Here is a 22,484-nt window from a genome sequence, read left to right on the forward strand (position 1 = left end):
AGCATAGTAAGTGTTGCAAGGGTTAAGGCAAGTTATGGGCTGGTTTTTAGGGGGACATTCATATAGTGGGTGGGAAAGTGTCGCCCCATATCTCCACCTACAGAGCCAGCATGCCGTGTGCTGGCAGGACCTGGCTGATGTCACAGTCAAGTGATCAGTCAAGGTTGAGGAGTCACATGGTCTGGGCTTAAATAGATGAACCCCAGGGATAGTCTGGGCTGTTGAGGGCCTGTGGAGGAAGGCTCCAGGAGAGTGTGCACATGGTGCTTGTTCAAGGACATTGCTAACCCTGAGTGGGCTGACCCCCACTAGTGCAAGGCCTGCAAGTAGTGCTACAGTATTGATGTTTTGCCCAGAGGGCAGTGATTTTTTGTGCTTAAAGGGAAGGTGTCATCCCCCAAAAAAATTTTCAGCAATTTTTCAGCAATTGAAAAAATGTAAAGAATTAATGTTTACATATTCTTAAAAATATTATCATTTGTTTTTAATTTTGTAAAATATGAAAAATTTTAAAAAGTTTGGTATTTCCACTTGTTAACACTAGGGGGAGCAGCTACTGAAGTTTGGCACAAAAACCTAGTGTACAACTAGCTCACTACTGTCCTGCAGTAATTATGGGCGTACAGTGTCCATGATGTTTGATTTTGATATATGATCATGCCCTAAAATGGACACTGTATGGGTGGAATCTGCTGACATAGGTGTGGTGTCACTCCTCTCCTCCCCTACTGGGTGCTTGCTAAGGGAAAAGTGAGGATGACATTTAGGAACACAGTGAGCAGCCATTTTGATGGGGCCTGCAAAGTTACTGACTGTCTTTTCATGTAAAGTCTGGATCAGAACAGGTCATCAATCAGCAGAAATGTTTCCTGGATTTCTGTGGAGCAGACAAGACGGTCCATCCATGTGTATAAAACACAGAGCTCTATGTACAATCCCTGGCACCGAACAGGGCGCCCCCCACAGACCAGCACACTGCTCTCCTGAAATACTCTGTGCTGCTGTCACCATGCTCCTTCCTCCATATATCAGGCCCCTGTCGCCTCGCTTTCACACATCGCCAGGACAGGATCTGAGGAGAGGAATAGGGTCTTCGGTCACCGAGGATGGCAGGCAGCAAGGATTCTGGGAGCAGGGTGACAGCAGCACAGAGTATTTCAGGAGAGCAGTGCGCTGGTCTATGGGGGGCACAGAGGGAGATATATGGGGAGGAGCAGGGTGACAGCAGAACAGAGTATTTCAGGAGAGCAGTGCGCGGTCTATGGGGGACACAGAGGGAGATATATGGGGAGGAGCAGGGAGACAGCAGCACAGAAATCCAGGAAACATTTCTGCTGATTGATGGCCTGTTCTGATCCAGACTTTGCATGCAAGACCCCATTCCCCTCCTCAGATTCTGTCCTGGCGATGTGTGAAAGCGAGGCGACAGGCGCAGTCCGGGGTGACGCTGGGAAGCAGGCTGGGGGGGAATGGAGCCATACAGTAACGATAAAAATGAGACCCCTCTCTTCAGCTGCCTCACCAGCCCTCCCCTGACTGCACCTATTATCCCTGACCCGTGTGCAGGTGTTCAGCCAGGACCACCCTAGAATGGGTCCCCTTATAACAGATCACAAATACCGCCATATACTTCACACACAATGCCGCCATATAGATCATACACAATACCACCATGTAGACCACACATAAAACCAGCAGGGTGACAGCAGCACAGAGTATTCAAGGAGAGCAGTATCACACGGCAGAGAATTAGATACACGGCTCAGCAGAGAGTATCACACAGGAGAGGATTAGATACACGGTTCAGCAGTCAGTATCACACAGGAGAGGATTAGATGCACGGCTCAGCAGACTGTATCATACAGGATAGGAATAGATACACGGCTCAGCAGACAGTATCACACAGGATAGGAATAGATACACGGCTCAGCAGTCAGTATCACACAGGATAGGATTAGATACACGGCTCAGCAGTCAGTATCACACAGGATAGGATTAGATACACGGCTCAGCAGGCAGTATCACACAGGATAGGATTAGATACACGGCTCAGCAGGCAGTATCACAGGAGACAGTATTACAGATATGTTCACACTGGTGTAACTGCCCCCCCCCCCATACACTAGACTATGGGCTGTATATGTCACTGTCACCATAAAAGCAAAGGTGTCAGATTACCGGAGATCACTGGGCCTGTGTGTGAGTGAGGAGGCGGAGACAGAGCAGGAGGACAGTGGCGCTGGAGCAGGAAGCACGGTGCAGAAAGTCGAGCTCAGCAGAGCACTGGGCTACAGTAAAATGGCGCCCAGCCACACCTACAGCAGTGAATGGTGCAGCCCACAGGGGCGTGCCCAGTTCTCTGCTAATGAGGCTGCATGGTGGGGTCGGGAGCCGACCCCAGTCTCCTATGTCCAGGGACGGCCATATTTGCAGACTGTATGAGTCCTCCACAGATCTGCAAATCAAGATGTCAGCGCCCAGTGGCTACATTAAAACATTATTACAAACAAACCATAAATCCTGGTTAGTACAACATTTGCTTTGACAACATGTTTTGTTACTTACTTTTTTGCAAATTATATAAAATTGCGGCACCTTCCCTTTAAACCTTGGTTTATGCTGTACAAATAAACCAAGTGCATCCTTAAAAGGCGCAGTGTTCCCGTGACTACCTCCACGTGCAGCTGAGTGAGCAGACCTACTACAGCATTTATACAACGTGAAAATTTTAATGGTAGTTTTTAAAGAGTGATGGCTCAATAGAACAGAAGATCATACGATTATTTATGTATTATGCAGTGGCTAAACATTTCCCAACACGTGTCAAAGCATCAACAGAAAATGGTGTTGACCTTTGCACTTCTTGGTTTTCGGTAGATATCAATCTATACAGGATGAATGACCTGGAATAAAGTCATCTTCAATTTGCACCATATATGAGGCCATGGATAAGACGTATAAATGAATTGGGATAAGTAGTAACAATTGGAGCGGAAATGTAACTGAATGTTATGGCTACCATAGAAATACAGACACATTAAATGCTCACACTATGGCACCTTAATATGTTATTTTTGTTGTTGCAATGACAATATAAATTGATGTGATCCAAGTGAAAAAAGTGTGATTCTACACAAACACTTTATAGTGGGCCCATATCTTTAGAGAGGCCTTCGGGACACAAGGCAGCCAAGGACAGGAGGAGGTTGCAGCAGGGCCCATGGCCAAAAACTGCCCTCGTTACTCTTTTTTGGGGCACCAATGGCACTGAGCATTATCAAGTAGGGCGCATTCCTGCACCACCTGTTTGCAAAGGCCAGCGATACAGCAGGGGAGCGGGAACATGGAATTGCACATGGTACAACACAGGGCAGGGACTTGTTCAGAACTGTGGGCGAGAAGCACAATGGTAATTAGATGAAGGATCCATTTGATTTTTTTTTTTTTTCTTTTATTATAAATACCTGGCTTACGATTGTGAGGCCATTTCTCTTCCACATCTCAGCAGCTACTTGACCAGCAAGTACCAAACATTGCAATGGACTTTCAATTAGCATTTCCACCTGGAAGTCATTCTGAGCAATATATAGGTAGTTATAAACTTTGTCATCATTACACAGATATAATTTAAAAGAATAATACCATCTAGTCAGATGGCCATACGTGTTTTTAAAGAGACACACAGTCAGCAGGTATTTGCTATGGAATCTGAGCAGCATGGTGTAGGAGCAGAGACCCAGAGTCCAGCAATGTATCACTTACTGGACTGCTATCTGCAGTTTTGATATAATACCCGTTTTCACTACTGCAGATCTAGCAGTGCTCAAGAATGTAGTTGTGTATAACCCTACCCACACCACTGATTGGCAACTTCCTGTGTGCACTAGTCAGCAAGCTGCCATTCAGTGGTAGGGGCAGGGTGACACATTAGCTAGACTGCCTGGCAGGTGACACCTAGTCCTACAGTGATCATCTATTGCTGATAAAACACAAGTTGTATTAGAACTACAGAAAGTTATTGGTCAAGTGACAACCCTGGAATCATGCTCTCTGCCACTAAATTATGCTGCTTTTTGATTAAAAAAATAAATACATTAAACAGGGATCTTTGTGTGTACTCACCGTAAAATCCTTTTCTCCGAGCCACTCATTGGGCGACACAGGACCATGGGTGTTATGCTGCTGCCACAAGGAGGACACTAAGCAAATATACAGAGAAATGAATTCCTTCTCTGCAGTATACACCCTCTACTGGCTCTATGATGAACCAGTTCGGTGCCAAAGCAGTAGGAGTTCGTAAGTAGCAAACAAAGCAAACGCAATATGTCAAAACCAAAGAACAATTACAAGCCAACAGGCTAACAGGATGGGTGCTATGTCCCCCAATGAGTGACTCAGAGAAAAGGAATTTACAGTGAATACAAACAAAAATCCCTGTTTCTTCTTCGCCTCATTGGGGACACAGGACCATGGGACGTCCTAAAACAGTCCCTGGGTGGGAAACAGCAGGACAGCTGAAACCTTGAGTACCAATAGGTTAAATCTGCCCTACAGATGTGATACTGCCTATTTCAGAATCACTCTGCCAAGGACTGCATCTGCAGAAGCTTGAGAAAGAATGCTGTAATGCTTAAACATGTGTAGGCTGGACCAAGTTACAGCCTTGCAAACTTGCTGTGACGATGCCTGATGCCAAATGGCCCAGGAAGCCCCCACAGACAGTGAGGCGCTTGCCTTAATCCCAGCCGGGATAGGCTGACCTGACACGGTAAGCCTCTTGGATCTCAGAGCGGATCCATCTGGCTATTGTAGCTTTAGAAGCAGGTAGGCCTTTTCTGTGTCCTTCCGGAAGCACAGAGGGAATCTGATTTGCGAAAAGACGCTGTTTTGGAAATTTATTTCCCGAGTGCCCTCAAATCCAAAGTGTGGAGAGCTCTCTCTGTAAGATGGACCAGTGCTGGGCAAAACTGTCCTCATTCAGATGAAAAGAAACGACTTTAGGCAATAAGGACGGAGACGTCCTCAACACCACCTTGTCCTGGTGAAATCTAGAAATGGAGGTTTCCAAGACAAAGCCTCCAATTCAGAGACCCACCTGATGGATGTTACTGCCACAATAAACTCTTCTTTCTTGGAAAGTTGCCTAAGTGAAGTATCCTGCAAGGGTTCGAAGGGGGCCTCTTGCAAGGCACCTAGGACAAAATTAAAGGTCCCAAGGCTCCAGTGGCATCTTGTAGGGAGATGCGATACTCCCTGTATGAAGGTCTTACCCTGCGATTTGGAAGCTATCCTTTGCTGGAACAGGACAGATAGGGCTGAAATTTGGTATTTGAGAGAAGCCAGTGCCAGGACTGAGTTTAATCCTGCTTAGAGAAACTCCAAAATGGAAGGGATAGAAAACACAAGTGGGGAACATCTGCAGGTTTTGCACCAAGAAAAAAAGGCCTTCCAGATGCGATGGTAAATGTGCATGGATGTAGGTTTCCGAGCGTTAATCATGGTGGAAGCTACTTGTTGCGAGAAACTGGCCTGGGCTAGGATCCAAGATTCAATGGTCAGGCCGTTAAACTCAGAACTCGAGTTCTGGCTGTAGATCGGCCCCTGAGAGAGAAGGTCTGGGCGGTCAGGTAACCGTCAGGGAACATCAGTGACTGGTTGCACTAGTTCCGCGTACCACGCTCGGCATGGCCAGTCTGGAGCGACGAAAATCGCAGGGATTCCTTCAGTCTTGATCTTTTGGATGACCCTTGGAATTAGCAAAGCGGCAGAAAAATGTAAGGGAGGCGAAACTGATGCCACGGAAGCACCAAGGCATCCGACCCAATGGCTAATGGGTCGTGTTACAGAACTACAAATTGTTTGTCTCGGTCCATTACAGAATGTGCTACCTCGAGCATCGCTCTTCTGCTTCGTGTGCCCCCCCGACGACTGATGTACGCCACTGCTGTAGCGTTGTCCAACTGAATCTGAATGGGACGTCCGGCCAGAAGATGATGGAATCGCTGAAGGGCTAGCCTGATTGCCCGAATCTCGAGAAAATTGATCAGTAGATGAGATTCCCGAATGGACCAGCGTCCCTGAGTCGTGTGGTGATGGAAGATCGCTCCCCAACCTAGAAGACTGGCGTTGGTGGTCTCCACCAGCCAGTTGACTGGAAGAAAAGGACCTTCCCTGACCCAAAGAGGACAGCAACATCCACCACCTGAGAGACCACCTGGCCCTGGGGGACAGGCGATACCAGCGGTCCAGAGAGGCCGGATTTCTGTCCCAAGCAGACAGCAATGCCTGCTGCAGGGGACAGAGATGTAGCGGAGCAAACGGCAACTGCTATGATTGTTGCTACCTTTTTTCCCCAGGACCTTCATGCCAACCACAGGGAGAGGGGGCAGGCAAGAGCTCCCCAGATTAGTGCAGAGATTTTTTCTGGAGGTAGAATCACCAACCATCAGGAAGTGTCCAGGACCATCCCCAAAAAGGAGATTTGAGGAGATGGAGTTGGGGGGGAGGACTTAATTAGGTTCACCAGCCAACCTAAACGAGTGAGAGTGTATCCACAGTGATGCTGACACACTCTGCACAGCCCCAAAGGGACGATCCCTTGATGAGGAGATAGTCTAGTTAGGGTAGAATCACCACACCCCGAGAGTGCAGCATAGACATGACGGCTGCCATGACCTTGGTGAACACTCTGGGGGCGGTGGTGAGACCAAAGGGCAAGGCGGTGAAATGAAAATGTTAGTCTCCAATAGCGAAGCGTAGAAATCTTTGGTGACCTGAGAAGATCGGAATGTGAAGATATGAGTCTGATGTAGACAGGCGCGAGGTATTCCCCTTTCTCCAGCAGAGTGATGACTGAACGGCCAGACTCCATTCTGAAATGAGGAATTTTGACAAACTTGTTCAACAGTTTTAGATCCAAAATGGGAAGCATGGGTCAGTCCTTTTTTGGGACCACAAACAGGTTTGAGTGAAACCCCCTTGAACCTTTGCGTGTGGGACCAAGACAATGACTCAGCCCTTGCACAGTGCATATATAGCCTGATGAAAAGGGACTGCATACGACTCCGTCCTTGGAAGACGCGACTGGAAAAACAGAGTTTGAGGGGAAACGCTAATTCTATTTTGTATCCGGAGGACACCAGATCTCTGACCCATTGGTCATGAACGACCACAAGCCAGACTTGACGAAACAGAAGTAGACAGCCGCCTACCCTATCTGTGTCCTCCAAATACTGCAATGAGTCATTGAGCAGAGAACTTGCGGGATGAGGTACCCTTGGGGCCAGACAGTGTGGGTCTGCTTTTCCAGGAATGAGAGGGCTTGTATGAGGGTTGTGGATCCCTGTCCCTGTGCAGGGGACAGGCCGAGCTAGAAGAGCCGGTAGCGGATGACCAGCTTGCGGTGCCGCGAAAAGGCTGGAAGCGAACCTGGTGTTGACTCCAAAAAGGCCGACTTGTTGAGGGAGGAATTTACTTTTTCCTTCAGTAGCATGAGAGATCATTTGGTCAAGTTGGTCTCCAAACAATCGGCCGCTCTGGTAAGGCAGGAAAGTTAGAGATTTTTTGGAGGTGGAATCTGCTCGACACTGAGCCATAGGGCTCTCATGATAGTGATGGCATTTGCGGCTGCGAGCGCGGCACAGGTAGCCACATCTAGGGAGGCATGTACAACATAATCCCTGGCACAGGCAATCTGGTAAGCGAGGCTGAACGCCACGGGAGGTAGGTTATTGTCTCAACTGGTCTTGGCTAAAGCCTCTACCCAAGCCATCATAGCTCTGGCCACCCAGGTTGCGGTGAAGGAAGGAAAGAGCAGCACTGGCAGCTTCCAAGACTGACCAAAGAAGATCATCAATCTAGAGGGCAGCACGGTGGCTCACCACCAAGGACAACATCTGCAAGGAGTTTGTGTCTTCTCCCCGTGTTTGCGTGGGTTTCCTCCGGGCACTCTGGTTTCCTCCCACACCCCAAAGACATACTGATAGGGAATGTAGATTGTGAGCCTCATCGGGGACAGTGATGAAAATGTGTGCAAAACTGTAAAGCGCGGCGGAATATGTTAGCGCTATATAAAAAAAAAAAAAAAAAAAAAAAAAATCTGTCAAACAGTGGGGTTTTTGATAGACGAGTCATCAGAAAAGCACAGGAGAGTCCTGGAAGAGAGACGCGATATGGGTGGGTCCACTGTGGGGAACTCCGTCCACTCCTTTCTTAGAGCAGGAGCAAAGGGGTACCGTGCTTCTAGCGGCTTCTGCAGTGTGAATCGCTTGTCCGGACGACTTCTATGCCTCTGAAAAATGTCTGTAAACTCAGGGTGGTTAGCAAAAACTCTGAGGATGTTTGGGCCTTTTGAAGGACACTGTGATCCAGACTAGTCCCAGGCTCTTAAGTCTACTCGCAGAGGCTTATTCACAGCTTCAATGAAAGAATCTAGAGAGTCGTGTTCGCTGCAAACCCCTGGTGAGGGGGAGTGGGAAGCAGAGCTTTCGGTCGCCGAGGCACCAGAGTGCCTGGAAACAAGCTATGAGGACTAGTGATGGGCGAGTAGCATCGTTGCTCGGGTGAACTCGGAGTATTTTGGCGTGCTAGGAGATTTAGGTTTTGTCGTCTCAGCTGCATGATTTGTGGCTTCTAGACAAGCTTAATACATATGGGAATTCCCTAACAAACAGGTATTCCACACATGTAATCAGCCTATCTAGAAGTTGGAAATCATGCAGCTAAAACTACGAAAACTAAATCTCCGAGCACGCCAAAATACTCAGGGACCACCCGAGCATGCTCAGGGAAACCAGAGCAACGAGTATACTCGCTCATCACTAATGAGGACATTTCCTAGAATATTGCACATCTTCAGCTGCTGTCCATCCCGTCAGAGGAAGACTCTCGCATGGCTGAAGGGCTTTCTACGCAAAGAAGGTTGCAGGAGAGATACGGGGAGACGACACTCCATGATCCCGCCTGTTGATGATTTTAGGAAATAAAGACCTTGAAAAGGCCCCGTTGCCCATTCAATCCATAGGGACAAAAGTAAATGAAAACCAAAATAACGTCGGGGTCTGAAGCCTGACCCTAGTGCCTCCTATAGACACCAAGCAAGAACTGGTTCAGGATAGAGCCAGCAGAGGGTGTATACGGTGGAGGAGCCAATTTCTTAGCGTATTTGCTTAATGTCCTCCTAATGGCAGCAGCATAACACCCATGGTCCTGTGTCCCCCAATAAGGCAAATGAGAAAAACCTGCTGACAGATTACCTTTAATCAAGAGAGGGGAATAAGCCATTGTCAGACAGCTTGTTTGACCTCCTGTGTGAGCAACACGAATAAACATTGAAATCCAGCATGCCTGATCATACTGTTGCCGCCTCAAAATTTCCCCTTAAGGGAGAGTTGGCATGCCTCCATACACAAGTCCTACAGTCCCTAAATAGTTAAGCTTCAAGACTTTGCCCCAATTTGCATGTACGAGTATCTTAAAGGGGTTGATTATTTGTTTTCACTGAACATCTATTCTTCATAGGAAAGTTGTTGGGAGGTTTGGCTGCTGGGACCAGAAACAGACTGGGGCAATTTTATCCTTGCTAAAATGGAGTGGCAGTACGCATGCTCGACCACCATTCCACTTATTTTCTACTGAGCTGCTGAAATTTGCACTCCGCTTTTTCTGGAAGCTCTAAGGAGAATGAACGGAGCGCGGTGGTAGGAATCAGACCTGCCACAGTTCATAATGAGGAGAAATAATTTGTCTTTCATTTGATGGGTGCCGGTCTCCAAAGGTCAGTAATCTTGTGGATAGGTGATTAAATGCCTTTAAGGCAATAAGCAGCAGTCTTTTACTAGAAAATGAATAACTTTGTATTTCACTGTTCATGCAGAACTGCACCTTCTTTATGCCATATTTCAGTGCAAAGTTCACTTCAATAAACAAAAAAAAGTACAACTTCAAAACTACCTAAAACTATTATAAAAAGATTAAGGTTTATAGTTAATGAGACCAGCGATACTCACAGGAGAAATGATCTGTGGCAGTTTTGTGAAGAAACCCATCTTACTCATTTGTGAATGCAGACCTGCAACACATTTACAAGTAAAAAGGTTAATAGGCATTGGCAAAATAATAAATCTGCCATACAAGTCAATCTGCAAGTTAACAGATTTCTTTACAATACAAAAAGAAATAAAAATTGTGGCCTATCATAAGGGGGGGGGGGGGGGGGTAGGCCTCAACCCCCAAAAGCCAGCTTTATGTGTCAGATACTGCAGCATTGACCCTCCTTCTGATGATCATTACGCATCATCCACGTAATCAATGTATTAGTCCCAGACAGCATATTAGGGTATTATTCCCGAAAACAAAAGATTTAGCGATGTGTTGAACCGCAGAGCCAGGCACAGCCGAATCACTAATTGCTTGAGCTCAGCAAGTTTTTGGATAGACAATATTATAGCCCTCAAATAACAGGATTTTTGGGTTGCTTACCGTAAGATCTGTTTCTCATAGCCTTCATTGGGGGACACAGGAACCAAGGGTGTATGCTGCTGCCACTAGGAGGCTGACACTATGCACAAAAAAAGGTTAGCTCCTCCTCCGCAGTATACACCCCACCGACCGGCACTAATTTCCTCAGTGAGAAAGCAGTAGGAGAAGTAACAAAATAGAGTTAAAACAGGACAACTCAACTATAACCAACAAACCTAAGGACAGGAGTTGCAGAACATGGGGGGGTGCTGTGTTCCCCAATGAAGGCTCAGAGAAGCAGATTTTACGGTAAGCAACCCAAAAATCCTGTTTTCTCTATCGCTTCATTGGGGGACACAGGAACCATGGGACGTCCCAAAGCAGTCCCTGGGGAGGGAAAAGCAAACTTCCATTAGGTCTGAGAACTCACTACCGCCGCCTGCAAGATCCTTCTGCCTAGGCTAGCGTCCGAAGCGTAGGTGTAAACCCGGTATGATTTGGCAAACGTATGTATGGAATACCAGGTTGCAGCTTTGCAAAGCTGCAGCGCGGAAGCTCTGTGGCGCACCGCCCAGGAGACACCCACTACCCGGGTAGAGTGAGCTCCAATTCCAGGAGGGGGCACTGGATGCTTGACCCGGTAGGATTCCAAAATTGCCGATCTGATCCAGCGAGCAATAGTAGCCTTGGAGGCTGGCTGACCTTTCCGCGCGCCATCTGGAATGATGAAAAGGGAGTCAGTCTTCCGCAAGGGAGCCGTCCTAGCCAGGTAGACCTTCATCGCCCTGACCAGGTCTAGCTTGCTCAAGGTGCGCTCAAGAGGGTGGATCGGACCCGGACAAAAGGCCAGAAGAACAATATCCTCATTTAGGTGGAAAGTGGACACCACCTTAGGCAGGAAGGAAGGCGGGGGGCCGCAGGACCACCTTATCTTGGTAGAGCACTAAAAAAAAAAAAAAAAAGGGGGGGGGGGGCGACAAGAAAGGGCCGCCAATTCCGACATGCGCCGGATGGAGGTGATGGCCACCAGAAAGGCTACCTTCCAGGAGAGAAGAGATAGGGAAACTTCCCTGAGAGGCTCAAAGGGTGAACCTTGTAGAGCCTCCAGAACCAGAGATTGAGATCCCATGGATCAACAGGAGCCCGATACATAGGTGCCGCATGAGCCACTCCCTGAAGAAAAGTCTTGAACTGCGGTTGAGAGGCAGTCTAATGGAAAAGGATGGAAAGCACCGAGACTTGACCCTTTAAAGAGCTGAGGGCAAGGACCACCTCTATGCCTGCCTGGAGGAAGTGAAATAGGCCTTCCACGAGTGATAATACATTTTGGAAGATGATGGCTTTCTAGCCCGGATCATGGTGTGGATAACCCGATCCGAAAAACCTAACCGTTTCAGAACCGCGATCTCAACAGCCACGCTGTTAAATTGAGCGGCAGACAATTGGGGTGGTAGATTGGACCTTGAGACAGCAGATCTGCTCTGTCTGGAAGATTCCAGGGGGCATCCGCTAGAAGGTTGACAATGTCCGCGAACCAAGACCTTCTGGGCCAATCCGGAGCGATAAGGATGACTGGTACCCCTTCTGCCTTGATTTTCTTCAACAGCTTGGGAAGAAGAGGAAGGGGAGGAACCAGATAGGGGAGCTGGAACTGAGACCAGGAAATGGTCAGAGCATCGGCGTCCACTGTGAGAGGATCTCGGGCCCTGGATATGAATTGCGGAACCTTCCTGTTCAGGCAAGACGCCAGCAGATCTAAGTTCGGCGTCCCCCAACGACTGCAAAGCTGATGGAAGATGTCCGGATGTAAGGACCACTCTCCCGCTGCGAGGCCCTTGCGGCTGAGAAAATCGGCGGCCCAGTTGTCCATGCCGGGAATGTGTACCGCGGATGTCACTGGGACTGATGCCTCTGCCCAGTGGAGAATCTTGGACACTTCCGCTACTGCCGAGGAACTCAGTGTCCCCCCCTTGGTGGTTGACGTATGCCACCGCTGTGGCATTGTGTCTGAATCCGGATCGGCAGACCCCCCGAGAAGCCTTTCCCAGTGAATGAGAGACAGAAAAATCGCCCGTATCTGGAGGACGTTGATAGGCAGAGTTGTCTCGAGTCGACCGACCCTGAACAGTCCGATTACGAAACACTGCACCCCAGCCGAGAAGGCTGGCGTCCGTTGTCACAATCGGCCAGTGAATCGGAAGGAATGACCGGCCCAGGGAAATGAGGTGACGTCAGCCACCAACTGAGGGACAGTTTTACCTGGGAAGAGAGGTGAACTGGACGATCCAGGGAAAAGACAGACCTGTTCCACCGAGACAGGATGGCCTGTTGAAGTGGTCTCGAGTGGAATTGAGCAAAGGGATTGCGTCGGCCGTCGCCACCATCTTTCCCAAGACTTTCATGGCAGACCGGAAAGATGGAAGCTGGGGGCTCTGCAGCGATCGTACAGCTCGTCGAAGAGAGATCCTCTTCTCTTCGGGGAGGAAGACCCTTGATCGACGGGTGTCGAACAATAAGCCTAGAAACACAAGACGTTTCGTCGGAACAAGGCAGGACTTCCTTTTGTTTACGAGCCACCCGATTCTGGACAGGGTGTCGAGAATGATAGTAAGACTTTGGTGAGCCTGGGAAAAAGACGGAGCTTTGATTAGAATGTCGTCGAGGTACAGAAAGGACGAGACCTCTGACCCTCAACAGGGCCATCACCGCCATTATCTTTGTAAACACTCTGGGCGTGGTGGCGAGACCGAACGGCAGAGCGACAAACTGGTAGTGGTCCTGATGAATGGCGAAACGCAGGAATCTGATGCCCGGGAAAGATGGGAACATGCAGATGGGCATCTTGAATGTCTATTGAGCACATGAATTCTTGCGCCTCCATGGAAGCGATTACTGAACGAAGGGACTCCATCCTGAAATGTCGCAGGCGGACCCTTTTGTTCAGTAATTTGAGATCCAGAATGGGCCGAACAGCGCCGCCTTTTTCGGCACTACAAACAGGTTTGAGTAAAACCCTGTGAATCGTTCTGTTTCGGGAACGGGCACATTCACCCCGGAACTGAGAAGAGAGGCGATGGATGCAAAGAAACCCGGAACTAAAGCTGGGTCTTTTGGAGGTCGGGACTCGAAGAAGTGATCCCGGGGCCGAGAAACGAACTCTTGTATCCTGAGGATACAACTTCCCTGACCCAAGCATCTTCCACCGAGGCAAGCCAGACGTCTCTGAAGCAAAGGAGTCAGCCGCCCAGTTGGGAAGGCGCCTCAGAACCTTGTTGATAGTCATGCCGATGTAGACTGTCCAGTTCAGGACCTGGAGGATCTGCTCTGGGGAGGAGTGAGATTGCCAGGAGGGAGTGGGCCTAAAGGAGACCTTCCTATCCTGGCTTGCGGCCTTTGTTGGTTGGAAAAGGGTTCTGCCGTTGCAAAGCGGCGGAAAGACCGAAAGGGCCGAAACTGATGCCTTGGAGGGGGTCTACGAGGCTTGGCCTGAGGGAGAAGAGAGCTTGTGCCTCCAGTGGCGCCTTTAATAATCTGGTCCAGCTGGGATCCGAAGAGACGCGCTGCTCCCTGAAAAGGCAGATTGGTAAGGGACTTTTTTGATGACAAATCCGCCTGCCATGCCTTAAGCCAAATTGTACGCCTTATTGCCACTACGTTGCTGGAGGCTTGAGCTGCGCAAGACGCGGCATCTAAGGAGGCAGAGACCAAATATTCCCTTGCATGGGAGATCTGGTTGGCTAGCTCAGCCAGTCGCTCCGGTTGGGCCCTATCAAGAATGCCTTGGCAGAGATCCTCCGCCCAAGTAGCTATGGCCTTTGCTACCCAAGTGGAAGCAAAGACCGGGCTTAGCACTGCCGCAGCCGCTTCGAATGCTGACTTTGCTATGGATTCTATGATCATGTCGCTAGAATCCTTGAGAGACGCCACACCTGAAATCGGAAGAACCGTGTTGTTGGAAAGTCTGGACACAGGAGCGTCTACAGAGGGGGAAGCCGACCAGTTGTCGGTGAGCTCTTGAGAAAAAGGATACAGCACGCCAAGACGTTTCCCTCTACCCTGAAAACGCCTGGTTAGATTCTCTTTCCCTGGTAAGGAGCTTGTCAAACTCCGAGTGAGAAGCGAAGACTCTGGAAGGTGCTTCCGCCCGTCTGAACGAAACCTCTTGATCTGATCTCGAAAGTGCGGTTGATCGCTGCAATGGAGGTTCAGTACCGTAACCTTCATATCCGCGATATGGTCCGAATCCAGCTCTAAAACACCTTTGGATGGCGCATCAGAGAACGCTTTGCCTGACTCAGGTGAAGAGGCATGGGAAGGAGACTGCTGGGAAGGACTATGTTGTGAGATGGGGCAAGGGGAGGATTCCGGCTGGAGATCCTGCCTAGGCCTTTAACGGCTCACGCTGGCTAGCTCAGATGGAGCCTCTTGTGACATGCTGGATGCTGCAGAAGTGTCCAGGGGCAACTTATCAAGAACAGCCACTAGGGACTGAGACACCCTGGTGAGATCCGCTACCGATTGTAAAAGAGAAGCCCACCCAGGAATGGGGGATTCACTCTAACGTGGAGCAAAAGGGGGCTCCCGGGCGGCAGGCTCAATGGGACTGCTGCAGTCGAGGCAGAGGGGAGTGGACTGACCTGAGGGAAGTTTGCGTTTGCAGGAAGAACATGCAAAGTACTTGACCAGGGTGCCAGTGGAGGAAGCAGGAGGACGAGCACGATCAGACTTCGAGTTAGACATAATGAAGGAAAGTCACTGAAGCAGTGCCGGAAGGTTGGGGGACAGGAGGCAGAGGAGGGTGTCAGTCTGCAGTTGCAGAGCTATTCATGGTCCGGTGTCCTGTAGATCCTTCCAGCACGTGACGCTGCGCAGCTCGTCTGAATCTGAAGGGCCACAGATAGAGGAGATGGAGTCCGGCTGACAGGCTGAAAAAATGGAGGCAGCCTGATAGGAGCAGGAAGTAAAAGCGCACATTTTCCTGAGGAGACATGGAGGATTGGGCGGGACTAAGCGCAGTAAGGAAGACGAAGAAGGAGCCGCCCGCTGCCAATAGGCAGACCAGGAATGGGTGGGCTGAGGAGCGCAGACACCGAGGGAGAGAGAGCGGTGGGAGGGCCTAAAACGGGCAGGAGAGAAGTCCGCCTAAGGGAGAAGGCGGGTGGCATGGCCACAGCGCCGAGCAAGGACCAAACTGAAGCCGGGGCCTGGAGTAAATGCAACGACTGCCGGGTAGTGCGGAGGTAACGCTACGCTGTCGCGGCGACCGCTTCTGAAAGGATCCCTGCCTGCAGCCTGGCTGCCTAGCTGAAATAAGGGAGCCAGGGATGGGGGACAGGGTGAGGAAGAGGCTGTCACAGTGATTCCTGGGAGACATTCCTGGGCCCTATACTTACCTACCTGAACCTGTAATCAGAGGTGGTAGACTTGTAGAAAAAAGTACCTTCATCATCCAGAGAAGGCTGTCCGCGTCTCATCCTTACCGACAGGCTCTGGTGGGCGAGTGGGTGGGAGATGGGGGGGGGCGAGGACCAGACTGGAGTGCCTGACACGCATCCGTGGTAGAGGCTTTTGGTCCTGCTGTGGAGAGCTATGAGGATACGGGGTGGCAGTACACGCCGTACTCAGTCTTTGTGGGACTACAGATGTGACTATTCACTCTGTATTCCTCCAGAAAAAACTAGCAAAGAAACAACACACACTGAGGTAGATATGGGTTTAATGAAAGACCCGTGTCCACCTCCTACTGACACTAAGCTAAACTGAGGAAATTAGTGCCGGTTGGTGGGGTGTACACTGCGGAGGTGGAGCTAACTTTTTGTGCATTGTGTCAGCCTCCTAGTGGCAGCAACATACAACCATGGTCCCTTTGTTCCCCAAAGTAGTGATAAAGAAATCAGGTTTTAAAAATTAGACCTGAAACTTTGAATATTGGTTTTAAAGATACAAAATAAGTTGCAAATATTTACATCAAAGTAACTTATTTTTGGGACTGTAAGACACTTTAGCAAGAAATACTCTTGCTAAAAAGTGTGTGCATCCTATAGTCTAGAGGCAGCTTCCAGTGATGGTGAACTGCGCAGGAACTGTATCCTTCCCAATCACTGAGAAAGGTCAGTGTGAGGAAGATGAGACAGCCAAAGCGATCAGTGCATGGCAGGAAGAGAAGCTACCATGACCTGCACAGAGGTCGCAAATTCTGGACCTTTTAAGTCACATGCCTGGAAGGAACTGCAAGATAACGTAATGTACAATGTGTGTGTTTGCCTAAAAATGTGCATATAAAAACATGCATGAGCTATAAAATGTGCATATCTAGCAGAGCTGTGCTTTTATACTAAACCCCATTTTACTGTATTGCATTAAGATCAGCGATAATGCCATTTCTAAAGTGTTTTAATATCAAATGTATAAAATTTTAAAAAAATGCTATAAAATAAATACTTTACACCACCACGAAGTTTTACATTTTTTTTTCCACATTTTGTACTGTCTGGCTGTGTCTTCTAATCTAGAAAATATTGTATTTTATTTTTATGCTGAAAGAATCTATCACTGAAATATTTTTGTAAGAAAAAAAATAAAAAAAACCACCATCTTCACTGAAAACATCAAAAAACATGATACCCACCTGCCAACATCCGAGATAGGGGCAGATGAATGCTCACTGGATCCCTGGACACCTTAAATGGGTAACTGTGATAGGAATGACCACACATCTGTACTAGCGTCCTCTGCTGAAATGTTACTGGTTTAATGCACCCGAGAACACAATGGTGGCAAGCCTTGTAGGTCGTTAGCAATACATCGTCCTTTAATAGAGGAGCAAAAGAAAATAATGTTCACCAAGTGTCCAAAACAGACAGAAAGACACACACTTTGGCCACTCCTGGTCAAACAGTTATGCAAGTTGAAGATTAAGTGATATCGGAAAGGCATAAAGGTAAAAAACATTTCCTTTTTTTTGCGAAAAAAAAAAAAAAAGTGTATATTTATTTTGTTTAAAAATCACAAAAAAGAAAAAATAGGCAGATGCAAAAATGTGGGCACCCAGCATGGTTAGTTACCTTGTGACGCCCCCTTCTGCAAGTATCACAGCTTGTAAATACTTTTTGTAGCCAAGAGTCTTTCAAATTTTGTTGGAGGGATTTTCAGCCATTCCTTTGAAAAATTCCCCCAGTTCTGTGAGATTCCTGGGTTGTCTTGCATGCACTGCTATTTTGAGGTCTAGCCACAGATTTTAAATGATGAGATCAGGGGACTGAGGGTGATTGTAAAATCTTCAGCTTGCGCCTTTTGACGTAGTGGATGGTGGATTCTGAATTGTTTATAGGATCATTATCCATTTGTAGAAGCTATTCTCTTTTCAGCTATTTTTTTTTTTTTTTTTTTTTATTTTTACAAATGGTGTTTTGTTCGCAGCAAGAATATGTTGAAATTTCATTGAATAAATTCTGCCCTCTATGAAATGCTCCTAGTATCATTGGCTGCAACACCACGCCAAAGCACATTTGATCCATCCCCATGCCTAGATGTGCTTTTCCTGAAATAATGTGCCTTTTTTCTCCACATACATTTGATAATTGTGGCCAAAAGAGTTCCATTTTAACCTCATCGGTCCACAGGACTTGTTTCCAAAATTCATCAGGCTTGTTTAGATGTTCTTTTGCATACTTCTGATGCCAAGTTTTATGGTGAGGGCACAGGAGGGGTTTTCTTGTGATGACTCTTCCATGAAGGCCATATTTGTGCAGGTGTCTAAGAACAGTAGAACAACGTACCACAACTCGAGTCTGCTAAATGTTTCTGGAGGTCTTTTCCCAGATTTGCCCATCTAGCAATCCGACAATAAGCCCTCACTGAAATTTTGCTTGGTCTTCCAGAACTTATCTTGACCTCCACTGTTCCTTTTAACTGCCATTTCCTAATTACATTTTAAACTGAGGAAATAGCAACTTTAAAACACTTTGCAATCTTGTAGAAGAAAGGAAATGTGTCATCTTTAACTTTAGTTCTTTTAGAGACTTCATCTTCAACTTGCTTATCTGTCCATAATAACAGGAATACCAATATCTGATATTGCTTGCAGCGCCGACATCATGCAAACAGCGCTGCAGCTAATCAGTGAACTTAGCAGCTTGTGCAGAGGCACTGAAGAATCAACTCTTCATTCCCTCATTAGCATCTACCAAATACAAAAATAGTCAAAGGCCAAGATCATGCGTATAAAAGGAAACGATCTGAAACAAGGAGTAATGAATAACTATTTGTTATGGTATTTTTTTAAATTAAGAAACATACCACAAATTGAAGATGATAGGAAAGGTTCTTACATTGCTGGCACACCACTCCTGGAGTAATATCAGTACGTTCTTCAATTGCATCTGCATGGCCACGGCAGCCTCCCAATCAGACTCCCTTTCAACATGCTGTCCTATCATTCTACTTATCGCCTCCATGCCCTCAAAAACAAGTACAATAACAGTAAAGCAACATTTTGGACTTCAGATATGCACATATGGCATTAAACCAATGCTGACAGCTTTATAGTAGGAGGAGAGAACAGTCTTAATTATACAACTGCAAAAGTTGCTTAAACCCTTAATGACAGCCAATACGTCTTTTTAGAGACGTGAGATGTAAGAGAATAGAATCCCCATACAGATGACAATCCAGCAGCTGTCAGCAGTACACTATAGCTGACAACTTGCTGCATTAGACATGATCAGTGTTAGCACCGTCCATATCCATTTAACCCCTTAGATGCTGTTGGCAAAAGGGATTACATCATATAAATGGTTAGAGTGTGGGGGGTTTCCTATTTCACACAATTGGCACCGCGAGATCATGATTATGTGGTCCTGATATTTGCCATGGCAATTCATGGCCAAATAGCGACCTTAGAGTCTCCCGGCTATAGCAGCCTGTTCAGAAATTAGCGACATAGGTGGTAAAAATACACTTTCATTTCTGTCATGCCATTTTACGTTAATTCCTAAAATCACCTGAAGGGTTAATAAACTGACAGTTTTCAATATGTTGAGGGTGCCGTTTTTAAAATGGTATCACCTTTGGGGATTTTCCAATATATAGGACCCCTAAAGTCACTTCAAACCTTGATCGATCCCTAAAAAAAATAAATTTGTACGTTTCCTTGAAAAAAAAAAAAATAAAAAAAAAATGAAATTACTGCTACATTTTTAAACCTCCTAAAAACGCAAACAAAATATCATTTCACAAATGGTGCTGATGTAAAGCAGACATGTGGGAAATTACATTACTGTTTTTCTATGGGATGAAAATCTGGATTAAAAGGGATAATCAAAATTTGAAAATTGTACTTTTACATTTGTCAATTTTTTTTTTTTTATTTTTTTTATGAATAAACAGAAAACATGGACCTAAAATTACCATTACCATAGATTATAATGGGCCAAGAAAAAAAAAAAAAAAAAAATTTGGCCCCGTTACGAAGGGGTATAAAAAAAAAAAAAGTTGATAATACTGTTAATTTTGATGTGCAAGTCTAGGGCATAGACTTTATAGCGGGATTTTCTTATTCTAACTTAAGTGATTCTCAATTTTGAAAACTACCCAATTGCCGAGATTTTGACCACTAGGGCCAGTGAACCAAAGCACAAGGTACTACGACGAGCCCACTTTAACAGAATTATTCCGGGAGAAGTAATCAAATAGTGAACATATATTTCCCTTAAAAACAATTTTAATTCCTTGTTATAGTAAAAAAACACCTATCCCAGTGTGTAGGGTAAAAAAACCCATATAACCCACAATATTAACCCATTCATGACCCAGCCTATTTTGACCTTAATGACCTGGCCATTTTTGGCAATATTGACCAGTGTCCCTTTATGAGGTAATAACTCAGGAACGCTTCAACGGATCCTAGCGATTCTGAGATTGTTTTTTCGTGACATATTTGGCTTCATGTTAGTGGTAAACTTAGGTCAATAATGTTTTCATTTATTTGTGAAAAAAACCGAAATTTGGCGAAAATTTTGAAAATTTCGCAATTTTCACATTTTTAATTTTTATTCCGTTAAACCAGAGAGTTATGTGACACAAAATAGTTAATAAATAACATTTCCCACATGTCTACTTTACATCAGCACAATTTTGGAAACAAAATTTTTTTTTGTTGGGAAGTTATAAGGGTTAAAAGTTGACCAGCGATTTCTCATTTTTACAACAAAATTTACAAAACCATTTTTTTAGGGACCACCTCACATTTGAAGTCACTTTGAGGGGTCTATATGGCAGAAAATACCCCAAAGTGACACCATTCTAAAAACTGCACCCCTCAAGCTACTCAAAACTACATTCAAGAAGATTATTAACCCTTCAGGTGCTTCACAGCTACTAAAGCAATGTGGAAGGAAAAAATGAACATTTTAATTTTTCCAATAAAAAATTTCTTTTAGCATCAATTTTTTCATTTTCACATGGGCAACAGGATAAAATGGATCCTAAAATTTGTTGGGCAATTTCTCCTGAGTACACCGATACCTCATATGTGGTCATAAACCACTGTTTGGGCGCACGGCAGGGCTCAGAAGGGAAGGAGCGTCATTTGACTTTTTGAATGGAAAATATGCTGGAATATTTAGCGGTTGCCATGTCGCGTTTGGAGAGTCCCTGTGCGCCTAAACATTGGAGCTCTCCCACAAGTGACCCCATTTTGGAAACTAGACTCTCCAAGGAACTTATTTAGATGCATAGTGAGCACTTTGAACCGCCAGGTGCTTCACAAATTGATCCATAAAAAAAAAAAAAAAAGGACTTTTTTTTTCACAAAAATTTTCTTTTAGCCTCAGTTTTTTCATTTTCACATGGGCAGTGGGATAAAATGGATCCTAAAATTTGTTGGGCAATTTCTCCTGAGTGCACAGATACCTCATATGTGGTCATAAACCACTGTTTGGGCACACGGCAGGGTCCCGAAGGGAAGGAGCACCATTTGACTTTTTGAATGGAAAATTAGCTCCAATCGTTAGTGGACACCATGTCGTGTTTGGAGAGCCCCTGTGTGCCTAAACATTAGAGCTCCCCCACAAGTGACCCCATTTTGGAAACTAGACCACCCAAGGAACTTTTCTAGATGTGTGGTGAGGACTTTGAACCCACAAGTGCTTCACAGAAGTTTATGACGCAGAAAAGTGAAAATAAAAAAATAATTTTTTTTCCTCAAAAATGATTTTTTAGCCCGCTATTTTTTATTTTCACAAGGCTAACAGGAGAAATTGGACCACAAAAGTTGTTGTGTAATTTGTCCTGAGTACACCGATACCACATATGTCAGGGGAAACCACTGTTTGGGCGCATGGGAGAGCTCAGAAGGGAAGGAGCGCAATTTTGGAATGAAGACTGATGGGATGTTCTGCGGGCATCATGTTGCGTTTGCAGAGCCCCTGATGTGCCTAAACAGTAGAAACCCCCCACAAGTGACCCCATTTTGGAAACTAGACCCCCCAAGGAGCTTATCTAGATGTGTAGTGAGCACTTTGAACCCCCAAGTGCTTCACAGAAGTTTATAAACGCAGAGCCATGAAAATAAAAAATCATTTTTTTTCCTCAAAAATGATTTTTTAGCCCGCTATTTTTTATTTTCACAAGGGTAACAGGATAAATTGGACCCCTAAAGTTGCTGTTCAGTTTGTCCTGAGTACGGTGGCACCCCATATGTGGGAGGGAACCACTGTTTGGACGCACGGCAGGGCTCAGAAGGGAAGGAGCGCCATTTGACTTTTTGAATGGAAAATTAGCTCCAATCGTTAGCGGACACCATGTCGTGTTTGGAGAGGCCCTGTCTGCCTACACTTTGGAGCTCCCCCACATATCACCCCATTTTGGAAACTAGACCCCCTAAGGAAGTTATCTAGATGCATAGTGAGCACTTTGAACCCCCAGGTGCTTTACAGAAGTGTATAACGCAGAGCTGTGAAAATAAAAATATTTTTTTTCCTCAAAAAAATGATTTTTTTAGCCCGCTATTTTTTATTTTCACAATA

General features: G+C 46.3%; 1 protein-coding gene across 3 annotated transcripts in view; it reads right to left on the bottom strand.

The window, feature by feature from the left end:
• The window catches only part of UBR1 (ubiquitin protein ligase E3 component n-recognin 1), a 361,652-nt gene that overhangs the window by 170,648 nt on the left and 168,520 nt on the right, over positions 1-22,484 (bottom strand). For all 3 annotated transcript variants that reach the window (XM_073577633.1, XM_073577632.1, XM_073577631.1), the window contains exons 14-17: positions 18,789-18,917; positions 17,087-17,267; positions 10,008-10,069; positions 3,465-3,575 (exon numbers count right to left, since the gene is read on the bottom strand). In XM_073577633.1, the coding sequence (XP_073433734.1) occupies positions 3,465-3,575; positions 10,008-10,069; positions 17,087-17,267; positions 18,789-18,917 (483 nt within the window). The remainder of the gene's footprint in view (positions 1-3,464; positions 3,576-10,007; positions 10,070-17,086; positions 17,268-18,788; positions 18,918-22,484) is intronic.

Source organism: Dendrobates tinctorius, unplaced genomic scaffold (genome assembly GCF_039654945.1).
Source record: "Dendrobates tinctorius isolate UK_male_01 unplaced genomic scaffold, ASM3965494v1 ptg000057l, whole genome shotgun sequence".
NCBI lineage: Eukaryota > Metazoa > Chordata > Amphibia > Anura > Dendrobatidae > Dendrobates > Dendrobates tinctorius.